Raw genomic sequence first — 13,086 nt, forward strand, 5'->3', positions numbered from 1 at the left:
AATTACGTGTAATGGGGAAATTTTCGTAAAAAGTCGTTGACATTGCTGAGAATTTTTGGCTCGAATTTCTGGTAGAGTTCATGGAAATTTGTATCCTACCGAGTTCCACTGAAATTTCAAGTAATTTCGGAATTGGAAATTCAAAAATTTTTGGAGCAATGAATGGAAACTGTCAACTTCAGTTCAATTATTCTTTGAAAATTCATACAAATCAGGAAATTCAGCGTAATTTGGTGCACAATATTCATATTTGGAGTGAAAATTCAAGTATTAGGGAATTCTCGTCTTCTTAATGCGCAAATATCTGGAATTTGTGTAGAAATTTCCCGTCTCAAATTTTCCAAATTCATTCGTTTGATTTTGTAATGAAAAGAGAAGAACGATAGAGCGTCAAAACTTAGAAAATTGATGTCAATGAATTTCTATAAAAAAATTTGTATAGAAAGATGAAATGTCACTGATTTTTTCCATTAAATATATTCTATTGAATATTTTCTATGAAAAATGCGCAGTAAACCTGCAGATTCCTCGAAAGAATCTTCCAATTTAATCGTAAAAACCTTAAAATAAGAGTTATATAATTCTTCCACAAAATTTTGCACGCGTTATTACATTTTTCTAAATAAAGTCCTGTTAAAAATCAAATTTTCAGCCCGTTCGTCTCCCCATCCATTTTCTTATTTCCCTGAATATCCGGTACATACACCGAACGTCCAAACAGAACTGTAAAAAATGATGGAGTGATCTTGCGCTACGATAATTTTTCCAGCCTTATTTCTCATGAGGGCACGACCACCCGGTGGAATCGTCTGTTCGTCGAAGATCTGTGTGAGACGATAAAAAACGGAAAACCCGCATGGAAGGCTTTTCATTAACATTACCCCCCTGGTTAAACTGTTTAGCAGAAGGCAGAGGCGTAAAAAAGGGTGACGTATGCACAAGGGAAATGTTTTCCACGTCCCCATGCAGCCTTTCTCCTTTTTCTTTGAGGGAGCTGAGTAAGGTCAGGTCTTCCATCCCGTCCGCAGATACCCGACGCTATTCTGGTCCCTTGATTCCTCTCATCCCTTCCCAATAGCTCGCGCTGTAACTGATGGATCACAGGTCCCTCCCTCTTCCCTATCACCGGCTATTGCTATAAAACTGTCGTCACCAACCCACGCTTACCCATGTGAAGTAAATAAATTAATTTATAATTTGAGGTTGACGAGTTCTACACGCCCAACGGGCATAACGAATTCCTGTGCTGTTGTTCAAACAACTAATTACCATATTCATCCGAATAAATTCTTCACTTCAACTATTTTTACATGAATAAGCGGTTATGAAGGGTGTATTCGATTATCGATCGCTGGCATGCGCTCGGTCATTCTTGTCATACGCCCCTCTTTGCTCAGCAAGCGTACCAACTACACCCCGGCGTCAACGACCACACACTATCCCGTACTTCAAACACACCCTTTCTACATTTGCTGGAGGGACAAGACCCACTGAGAGCGCATGATTCGTACTGATATACGGACGAAGGGGTGGTTGTGATAAACATAACTTTAAACATTTTTAATTCTTTCAGGAGCGATTTCTTCGCATGTGAAGTTATCTTCAGCTCGCAGGTGTCATTATTTCTTCTTTGTCGATTGAGAGAATTGACAGGGGCTGGGTATGGAGGGAAAAATTTGTTTAAGAAATACTCGAAATGTTTGAATATTTGGCGAAATGCCTTTTCCGGTTTTTCAAGGATAAAATTTGTACGTTGTTAAACATTTTTCCACTGTGAATTAACATTGTTTACTGGCTTTCCAACGATCACATAATCCACATAGTGAATTTATTAAATAATGTGGGAATGAACAACAGCATGAACATTTTCGGTGAATTTTTGGAAATGTTTATCAAGTGACAGTTCCACTGGGATGGCAAAGAATTTCGTAACTGAAAATAGAAAATGTGATGACAAAATCAATGGAAACTGTCAATTTGGGTAGAATTATTCCTTGAAAATTGGTAGAAATAAGGGAAATTCAGGTCAATATGTTCTTCAATGTTCAATCACGTGAAAATTGAGGGTAATTCTATTCTGAATATTTATGTTTTGAAAATTCATTATTCAAAAAGTTGGAATTCCTTTGAATTTTTCAGTGAATTTTGAAATTTCATGGTTTTTCAGTTCTTTAAATCGAATTCAATGTTATTCTTTTACAAATTACTACTAATCTGTCAATAGAATTTAATTTTTTTCCATCAGTCCAGGACAAAAGATCGATTTTCTTCTTTTATTCCGAAAAATTTATTTCTTCTCAATGAAAGTAGTAGTATTTTTGAAAAATCTGTTAAAAATCTATTTTTATAATATTGTTGTTAAAATTGCAATAAATGCCCGCAAATATCTAAAACGATTGAATTTTCTCAGAAAGATTCCACTGAGAAGCTCAAAAGTCCAGAAAATCCCTCTTTTATTCTGTCAAGACCAGAAATATCAAGTTCCTTGATATTCTAATTTCCTATCCCATCCTCCCCCTCTCCCTTATTAACGTTCCCTATTATCATAGGAGAGGCTATTCTTTCTCCTCCGTCCCACGCGAAAGAAGAAGAGCTATCAAAAGGCTCTCAGGGCCTTTCAGCCTGAATCTACCATGAACTTTTCTTCCCACTTTTTCAACTTCCCCCGTCTCTTGTCGCTCTTTTGCAAATTACTACTAATCTACCAAGAAAATTGAATTTTTTTCATCAGTCCAGGATAAAAGACAGTTTTTTCTCTTCTATTCCGACAAATTTATCTCTTCTCAATTGTAATAGCAGTAGGATTTTTGAAAAATCTGCTAAAAATCACAATATTTCAGGCTAATATTCGCAATATTGTCATTAAAATTCCATAAATGACCGCAAAGATCTGAAAAATATAAAATATCTAAAGTTTATCAAAAAGATTCAACTGAGAAGCTCCAAAAAAGCCGAAAATCCCTCTTTTACTCTGTCAAGACCAGAAAAATCAAGTTCCTTGATATTCTAATTTCCCACCCCACGAAGAGGCCATTCTACCTCCTCAGCCCCATGCAAAAGACGAAACGATATCAAAAGGCTCTCAGAGTCTTTCAGCCTGAATCTACCACAACCTTTTTTTCCACTTTTTTTTCAACTCCTCCCGTCTCCCTTGTGTTCTCCCCGAATGTTTGTTTCTACTATTCGTATAATTTGCGGTGGGACTGGCCCGGTTCTGCCACAAACCTACATATATTGATTCAACAAACCCCGGGAAACGGACACCAAGTTGAGGGTGAGGTGAAAGAGTACAACCAAAGTGTCGCCAAGTTGAACGTACTGCAAGTAACGTTGTTGTTTCATCGGGTTTATTCGATATGTCGGACGCTGACTCTGGTACGTAGTATTCTATCATAAATCACTCGACAATTTTTCCACTGTAAAATAATACTTGTTCGGCGACAAACTCCCGTGAGATCTTGTCCATGCACGACATATTTCACATTTTGCCTTCGTTCAGGCGATGCTGACATGAGGTGCCAATGTGATACACGGAAAACGCTATTTTCGCGCCTGCGACGACACGAAAATCCAACATTCAGGATTGGTTTATCCTCGCAGTCACGAAACGCAAGCCGCATTATTGTTCTGCTTCACTCATGCTGCACAATCGTATTGCCAGGCTTGAGCTGTCATGATCCATTACGTATTATAAATTCTTCGTAATGCTCATATTAACACGGGAAACATCACGAAACGTGCGTTACACCGATTTTATCCGTTTGGGGAATGAATCGTTTACCCTGAATTCGAATTTTGTGCATGCGGAATCACGCGAGATATTTCGGAAATTTTCACGATAATGGTGTTTAACCGGAGCATCAATAATATCGTGATTTCTCCCTGTAAAAATAACATTCTGGGCACTCCTTTTTCACCGCGAACCGAGTAGAAAATGTTATCAGACACAAGTAGCCAAGTTTTAATAGGTATTTCGGGTATATCCACACACGCGATTTCTCTTCCGCTTTTTATTGATGGGTTTGGACGGCTTGGTGGAGGATTCTATCGCAGGGGTTGGTTAATGATAAATTTACATTTTGAAGTCATCTTTAGATCTGACAATGTACGAGTTGAGGAGAGCGGGGTAGAATAGGGGATTGTGAGAAAGGGCAGAAGAGTAGATCATATTGTTAATCCTGCATGTCAGAATTATTGGTTTGTAAATTTAATTCTGCTTTCTTTAATTTTTAATTGTTAATTTACTCTATTCCGCATTGTTGAAAATTTTTGATCAGGTGGTAGTTTCACTGAAATTTTAAGAAATTTCGTCATTGAAAATTCATAATTTGCACGCAGAAAAATAGTTTATTTCAGTAGCGAAGTGGTAGAGCGGTTTAAGTGGACTCACCTCCCAGTTGAGTTTTTGAGGAATATTTCGGAATCCAAGGGAGATAACGGAATTTTCATAATCACATTTGTTGTAGCTCTCAATCGGCTCTACAAAAAAGGTTATAACAAAAATTTTGCTATCTCGCTCAGATTACGAGATATTCATTGAAAACTTGCACCGTTTTACCACTTCGCTAATGATTTGAACTAAACATACTTTATTTGAATCAAATAAATCGGTTTTCTGAGTGTGATGAAAAAATCCATGGAAACAGTAAATTTTAGTTAAAATTGATAAACATCAGAAGAACTCAAGTAAATATATCCTTGGATTTGTTATTAACGGAAAGGTCAAGGGAATTTGGTGCTGAATATTCACGTTTTGGTTAATAATTCAACTGAGTAGTCGAATCCTCGTCTTCCTGTTGTCCAAAAATTGAGTTCAATTTTTTGTGAAATTTGACGTTTCATTATTTTCCCCCTAAATGAAACTCAATATCGCTCTCTTCACCTCTAAATTGTCCACGGAATTCCATTTTTCATTTCAATTCTCTAATTAACTCGTCGTATTGTCTCCTTTCCTGTTGCTTGCCTTTTAAATCTGCTGTCCCATTTTACCCGGTTGTCAAAAAGTGCGCAGAGAATTAAAAAAACCTCGACTACTCAGGAAGGAGGGATACACCGCCCATCACCCTCGTTCACCAAAACACCCAATACAGTTCCCACTTCTTGACACAGTAATACCACGCGAGAATTCCGATTCTCGAATGGTATAGATACGAAAAAATAAATGCCTGAAGATTGCTCGAGTAACGCGATCGTGCAAGCTTCGCATGGCATCACGAAATCACTTTTCAATTGCACTTGGGGCCAATTTATCGAGGGAGCGATATTCATCAATGAGGTCATTAGGATTTATCCTCACGGGGCCAATAAAATCTATTTTGCATTCGTTCAATATGATTTTCGATGGAAGAGAAGAGATGGCGAGAAGGAGTAGAATTTCACATTCGTTCTGTCTATTCTATCCCATTTATCTCGTTTCCATTATACAGAGAGGAATGGTTTATTTTAATTGAATAAACTTGATTTAATTACAACACTTGTTACTTTATTACACTTGATTTTTATTTAGAATTTACTCACATCAAATGCACGGTTTTTCAAAGAAATGTCTCCTTGATACTAGAAAAGATGTTATTGCACTTTTGGAAGAGAATCTAAAGTTTATTATCAGTTTACAAGAATCTAAAGTTAAAGAAATCATGAAGTATAGGATTTCACTGAAAATTCAACGAAATTCCAATTTTTCAAGCAGCAGAATTCTCCAACTGACTTGAACTCCCAATTAATTGAAAATATTTTCATGATTTTATCTAATTTCTATTAATTTTTATAGAATAATTAAACTAGTAAAGTAAATTTCCAATGACGAAATTACTTGAAATTTAGAATATTTTCATTCAAATATTCAATATTTAAGTCGAAAGTTTATTGACAGTTTAATAGTAATTTTTAACACGAAAAAAATCGTAAAGTGTAGATTTTTACTGAAAATTCAACGAAATTTCAATTTTTCGAGCAACAGAATTCCCCACCTGACTTGAACTCTCAATTAATTGAAAATATTTTCTTGAATTTTCCTAATTTCTCTAAATTTTCATTGAATAATTAAACTGAAATTTCCAGTTGCCATTGATGTTTCAATTACTTAGCGAATTTTCAATGACAAAATTACTTTAAATTTACACCATCTTCATTCAAATAAATACTTGAGTTGAGAAAAATTTCAAATGAAGATTTTTATTTGATATATTGGGTATCCCACTGAGATAAATTTCGATTCATGCGGAAGCTCGCGAGACATCTTCGGGGGGAAGCCATGTCACTTCATGCCATGACCAAGAAATGTTGACAGCTCATACGGCTGAGATTACTGTGCAACCGTCAGGCATAGACACGAACTGCAACACGGATTGGTCTGGAAGATTGACCGAAACGCGATCCCTGACGCCGAGGTGTTATAACGTTGGTGCATAACGTGCGGGCTCTCTACGGAGTTTAAACGGGTTTCGAAAGGTCGACTATTCGCAGGTGCTATCAGTCTTGCCCGGCGTCTTTTCCGAGCCAGTCAGTTAGTGGCAGTGATCACTTAACCATCATAAGGATGATGGAGGGACGCGATCCTCTTGAGCACACTAGTCTCTATCAGCGAGCTGGTTAGCTGGATAATCCCATATCGATTATAATAACAACGTAATTGAATAACAATTTTCACCAGGACTTTCTTACGGAGTAGAAAATCTGGTGAAAATTATGCGTTAATTAACAATTTAATACAATAAATACAATAAATCTACCGAAATTTCCAATAGTTCATATAAAAATTTCATAAAAATATTTGTCATTGTGGCAAAAGTTTTGGGAGAAAATCCTGAACAACACGATTATTCAAGTTCTGAACGGAAGTAAAAATTAACGAATTTATCCACTTTTTTTCGTACTTCTTCATTAAAAACTCATAGACTCTACTAACGGTCAGGGAAAATATACGTTAGAACGAGATAAAATTCATCCCTCGCCTCCCATTTCTCCCTCAATTACGAATAAAAATCTCTGAAATAGTTTTCCTCTGCAAAAAATGAATTATCATTCCAGACAGTGACGATAGCGACGCAGAGGGAGGTCTCGGTAACGTAAGTAGATTGATAATCCGACCCCCCGGACACAGCGGCAAAGCTAAGAAGGGTCACCTGTGCTTTGACGCGGCATTTGAAACTGGAAACCTCGGTCGAGTGGATTTAGTCTCCGAATACGAGTACGATCTCTTCATCCGGCCGGACACATGCAGCCCTCGGCTCCGTCTGTGGTTCAACTTCACCGTGGACAACGTTAGAACAGATCAAAGAGTCATCTTCAACATTGTCAACGTATCCAAGAGTAAAAATTTGTTCAGAGAGGGAATGACACCGCTCGTCAAGAGCACCAGCAAGCCCAAGTGGCAGAGAATACCCCGGAAACACGTGTTCTACTACCGATCAGCGCAGCACCAGAACCATCACGTTCTCACATTTGCCTTTAATTTCGATCGCGAAGACGATGTTTATCAATTCGCTTTGACCTATCCCTACTCCTACACTCGTTATCAGGGGCATTTGGACAATTTGTGCACGAAATGTACGTCAGTGAAGCGTGAAACTCTAGCTTCATCAGTCCAGAAGAGGAAAGTGGAGCTGGTGACAATTGGATCGAATATTGAGGAACGTCCCCGAAGGGTTGTTGCTGTTCTTAGCAGAGTCCACCCCGGGGAATCCCCCTCGTCATTCGTCTGTCAAGGGCTCATGGACTTTCTCGTCAGTGGACATCCGATAGCTCAAGTCCTCCGGGATTACGTTGTTTTTAAAATCATTCCCATGCTCAATCCGGACGGTGTCTTCCTAGGAAACTACAGGTGATCTATTTCTCTATTTTCTCCTTAATTTCATTTTAAAGTTTGATGAGTCCTCACCACCAATTCTCTATCTTTTTCATTCCCGTTGGGGATTGTGCCTCGACAAAGTTTGATTGAATTTATTGATCTCATTCAGATCCACTCTGATGGGAGTCGACTTGAATCGTGCATGGAATAGGATCTCTGATTGGATTCACCCGACGTTATCTGCAGCTAAAACCCTCTTGGAGTCGTTGGATAAAAATACGAATATTCCTTTGGACTGTGTATTGGATCTTCATGCTCACACCAATGCTACGGGATTATTCGTCTATGGGAATACTTATGATGATGTATACAGGTAAAATGTATGCACTGTTGAGAAGAATTGAGATTTCGTGGATAATCTTATGGGATATTTCAGGGGGGATGAGGTCCAGCTGAAAATTCAAGTTAATTCAGGGATTTTCAGACGCAATGAGACTTTACAATAGAATATGAAAATTCCGTAACAAATAGAGTTGAATTTTCAGTTAATTTGGAATTTAGAAATGTTGTTGCCTGAATTTTTCTCATTTGTAATGATTAATTGAACTGAATTTTAACAGTTCCCATTAAACTTCTATTGAAAATTCTCTTAGTGTTTCCCTAATTTTTCTGCGCGTTTTTTAAATAGAAATTTTCACTAAAAAATCTTATGAAAAAATCAATAGATTTAAAAATTTTAACTTATCCTGTTGGAATTTTTCGTATAGGAGTAGAAATTCTCCGACATGAATTTTCGTCGACCTGAAAAATGAATAGAATCCTGAATAGAAATCCAACAAAATTTTCAAGCGAAATTTGTTTTCACACGTTGTTATTGTTTAATTACGAATTTCCGGAAATTTGAGGGGAAATGTCACTCAAATTGTTGCAGATATCCGACATTTCTACTGCACATATTAGCTGAAAAATTTAAAAACAGTGTGAACCCTCTGAAAATAGAAATTAGTTGATTGTTAACTCACAGTTGTCAGCTTTTCAGGTACGAACGACACATAGTCCTTCCGAAACTATTGGCACAACACGCTGAAGACTACGAGTCAGGGAACACCATGTACAATCAGGATCCCCATAAAATGGGCACTGCCAGGCGGTATTTATGCTCAATATTGAGTGAACACGTCAATTGTTACACTATTCAGGTGTCCATGTACGGATATTGCCGGAGAGGAGCTCCTGAGCTATTGCCCTATACTGAGGAGAGCTGTATCCTTCTACCCTGACAGTTTGATACTAATGAATTTATCAGGATTTTCTTTAATTAACGACTTTTCCCTGACTGAATGAAGATTATCGAGTGGGGCGTAACCTGGCCCGTGTTCTCATGGAATACTACAAACTCACGGGATTAATACCTTCGGGATTACCCGATCAACCGTCAAACAAACGCGGGCGTCAGTCAAGGCAGAGGCATCGGCAACCCCGGGATCCACGACCCCGGACAGCCAGGACGCCTGCGCCCCTGCATCTTGCCAGTATTCACGAGTAAATTCATTAAATCTTTTTGACTGTAAGCGGAGAGGGAAATCTGGTCGAAATTACCTCTGAGTTTTAGTTATTGCATTGCGGAATGGCTTTAAAGGAATTTTTTGACAGAACTATAACGGAAAATTCTAGAAGTTTAGGGAAATTACAATATTTCGGGCGTAAATTGGGATATTCTTATGCAATTTTTGCTGGAAATTTCGGAACATGACAGATTTATATGAAATTTCGGAATATTTTTGTATTGTTTGATCATTTACGAGCAAATTCAGTAAATGTTGAAATTACCGCTGAATTTCAGTTACTGCATAGCGTAATGGCTTTTCAGGAATTTTTTAACAGAACTATTCCAGAAAATTTAACAAGTCTAGGGAAATTGACAATATTTTGGGTATAAATTGGGATATTTTTGTGAAATTTTGGGTGGAAATATTGGAAGTTTTACTGGGGTTAGAGAATTACTCTTGAAAATTTAATTGGAAAATCTGGAAGTTTAGAATCATGACGAATTTATATGAAATTTCTGTATATTGTTTATCGACGAATGATCAAATTTCTAGAGCATTCAATAAAATTCTAATTTTCAAGTCCACCTGGAAATGGAAATTATTGAAAATCATCAAAACTCAGGCATCCATTGCACTGAATTCACAATTTATTCAAAATTCAATTGGATATAATTTCTAATTTCTGCAATAACTTGCAGAATTCAACTTTACAAGTTTGAAAATTATCTCTTAACCCGAAAAACCGCAATTTTGTTGAATTTCCAAGATGAACCGAAAATTCCACGTTGAATTAATCTCGAATTGAATTCAAATCTACAGCATTGCTGTTCTTCACATCGCAAGAAAACCATGGCAATTGAGCTTGTAGCCTCATTCAACTTTTTACTAGATATTCGGTTGAAAAATCGTGAAATACTGATACCTACTAAAATTCAGCAATAATTTTCAACGAATTGTTGTCGATGAAATTCTCTACTCGTCAAATTTATCAACCAAAAAATGAATTCCCTCATAATCATGATGCAATCAAGAGGAAGGCGAGGTAAAATGAACACTTTTGCCTTTTGTCATTGTTCACAAAGTGGAAGAATTGTCCTTTCCCCTGCCAAAAATGATCCCATTTAATTAACAATTCACTGCGTAATCAAACGTTTAAAGAAATCAGAAAGTGTCCATTTTACCGCACCCTTCCCTAACACCACTTCATCTCCTCCCTCAGATATTTCACGGAGGACGCCCCGGAGTTGCCGACGGGTTCCCGTCACCGTTCAATGAGCGGTACCCGAACAAACGCAGGTCCAGGAACAGCCAGTGTCTTCGGCACCGGAAGTGAAAAATACCCGAGCTACAGATACCGAAGTCCGGGTGCCCCAACGAAACCAGCAAGCACTGTGATAACAACGGATCAGGAGCCTCGTCTCTCTATTATCGATTTTAATCAGCTGACACGTGGTGGTCTCGACCTGGCCACAGGAAAAAACCGGGCGAAAGTTCCTCGCAGGTCACCGGACCGCTACCCCATCAAATTCCGAAGATAATCCAATCAATTTCAAATCCCTTCCAACATTCGAATACTCAAAGAAAACGCAATCAATTATTCGCGAAAAACTGAGTATTTTCCTCTCCAAATTTTTCATGAAAACCATTCAATTGTTATTGTATTGCCCAGCCACGCCTTGAAGCCCAATGTTGCCCCCAAGGTCCAACCCGGCCTGGACCCCACCCCTTTAACCTATTGTGCACCAGTTATGCATATTCCTGTTTTCACTTGAAATATATTTATACCTAATACCAAACAATCAGTCCAGTAATTTCATAAATCATGTGATTACCCTACAAATAAATCTTAAACAATTCATAATCATGCAACCCACCTGAGGACGAAAAAAATGCTCTCCCGACCCCGTGTAAATTTGTAAAATAATTTACACCGGTATCGCCTCAATCTCCAGGAGCCCGATCACCTCGAGCGAATCAGCAGTGATCTTGCGAGAAGATTAACAATGGCGATGAAGCCTCCTTACGTTTCGATATATCTTATCAACAATTCTCTCAATGCATGTACCCTAAGAGTACACACCAACAATGTTACTCAATACCGTTGAGTGTACGTGGTCGATCGTTTAATATTAGTTGAGCACAATTATAAACATAAAATAAAAGGGGACACGACCAACGGACCGGTACCTCTACAACATCCGGCTAACCGCACGCTTTTAATATTCACGCTATTATCGATTCTCCGGTTGAATTATTTACAATAATCAACTCGAATGATAAGAACGCAATTTGAATGGAATCAAAAATGGAAATAAAACGTAAATAAATGAAACTAGCGAAAGAAGGGAGCAGACAAGCAACCAGTAGCTTCTACCCCTGGGCTCGACAGAACTGGATGGCCTGGGCTCGGGGCTGCTGCTTCTCACCCCCGATATAACCGAGAGAGGGTGGTTTCACTTGCCCNTGCTGCTTCTCACCCCCGATATAACCGAGAGGGGGTGGTTTCCCTTGCCCCCCCCCCCGCCCCCCCCCCAACCGCCCACTCCGCCCGCCGCGCACTGCCGGCGTTCATTGCTTCGCTGAATTTTTTTGCCATTTTTTATTTCCACCGTTTGCGAAAATCATGTGGCGCCCTCTGCACGATCCCGGAGATGCACACACGCTCTACTTCACCCCTTCATCCCTCGGCGGGGAGCATCGTGTTGGGGTTGGACAAGTCCAGGGCGGTGGTCGTTGAACCGATCTATATAGCTAATGTATCTGCGTGGTTTCGTTGCGCGTCGGGGCGGCTCTTTAACTCTTCGGTGGCTTTGTTGGAGGCGATGCGCGTCGGGTTGGTCGTTCGTTTTATTTTTTGGTGCGTTTTAGGAGCTATTGGGATGGAGGAATGGGATTCGTCGTCGTTATGATGAATTTATGTTTTTATGTTTATCCACGGATTTTTTTTTATGTTAATGGCTCGTTGAACTGTTTAGGAAACGGGATAATTTTTATTTTCTTATGGAGTAAGGTTTAGGTTTGTGAGTAGGGCAGATTGAGATCTCTTGGCGAAGTTATAACTTCTCACGTATGACAAAATTCAATAGAAAATCTAGCGAATTCGATAGATAATTCTCGTGGAATTCTAGTGAAAATTTTTTTTTTGCGCTGATTCTATGGGATATTCGATGAGAAAAAGTCAATACTTTTTGAATTTCTGTTTGAATGTTTCTCTTGAGATTTTTTCTATGAGAATGCTAGGGCAGCAATTTTCCAGGTTTTTTCCACTCGGATTCTGCAATGCAAAACAAAACAAAATCCAGCGGGAGAAAGTTAGAAAATTTGTGCCCAATAATTCTAATAGGCAAAATCTAAGAGAAAATTTGAAACGGAAATTCGAAATCTATTGACTTTTATTTATTAAATATCCAATAGAATCAGCTGGAAAAAAAAAATTTTCAATAGAATTTGGATAAACGAATCTTAGATTGTTGTTTCTTGGATTTCTAAGCTTAATTTATTTCAAGAGGTAGATTAAAGGATTGTTCTCTCATCATAGTAGATTTTTAGATGATATTCTTCATGAGGTACGATGAATTCATAGTTTGCTATTCCCCTTTGGAGGAATAAATAAATCTTTAGTTGTAGAAACAAATCTTAAATTATTGGATCTAGGCGTTTGAAGGTTGATTTATTTTGAGAGATTAACAGGTTTTTCTGAAATGATAATGAATTTTTGGATAATATTCATCATTATTCAAATTCAAT

The 13,086-nt window shown here is 38.1% G+C and overlaps 1 protein-coding gene across 1 annotated transcript; it reads left to right on the forward strand.

Annotated features, from left to right (window-relative positions):
- Positions 1-7,022: 7,022 nt before the first annotated feature.
- On the forward strand, positions 7,023-10,877 carry LOC107046863 (cytosolic carboxypeptidase 6; the record flags this gene model as incomplete). Its single annotated transcript, XM_029125907.1, has 5 exons — positions 7,023-7,822; positions 7,959-8,162; positions 8,829-9,052; positions 9,136-9,331; positions 10,559-10,877. Coding segments are annotated over 5 exons (1,743 nt in total), but the record flags the coding sequence as incomplete, so codon positions are not given.
- Between the last annotated feature and the right edge of the window lie 2,209 nt (positions 10,878-13,086).

The sequence above is a fragment of the Diachasma alloeum genome, unplaced genomic scaffold, assembly GCF_001412515.2.
Source record: "Diachasma alloeum isolate Michigan unplaced genomic scaffold, Dall2.0 Dall_scaffold_00176, whole genome shotgun sequence".
Taxonomy (NCBI): domain Eukaryota; kingdom Metazoa; phylum Arthropoda; class Insecta; order Hymenoptera; family Braconidae; genus Diachasma; species Diachasma alloeum.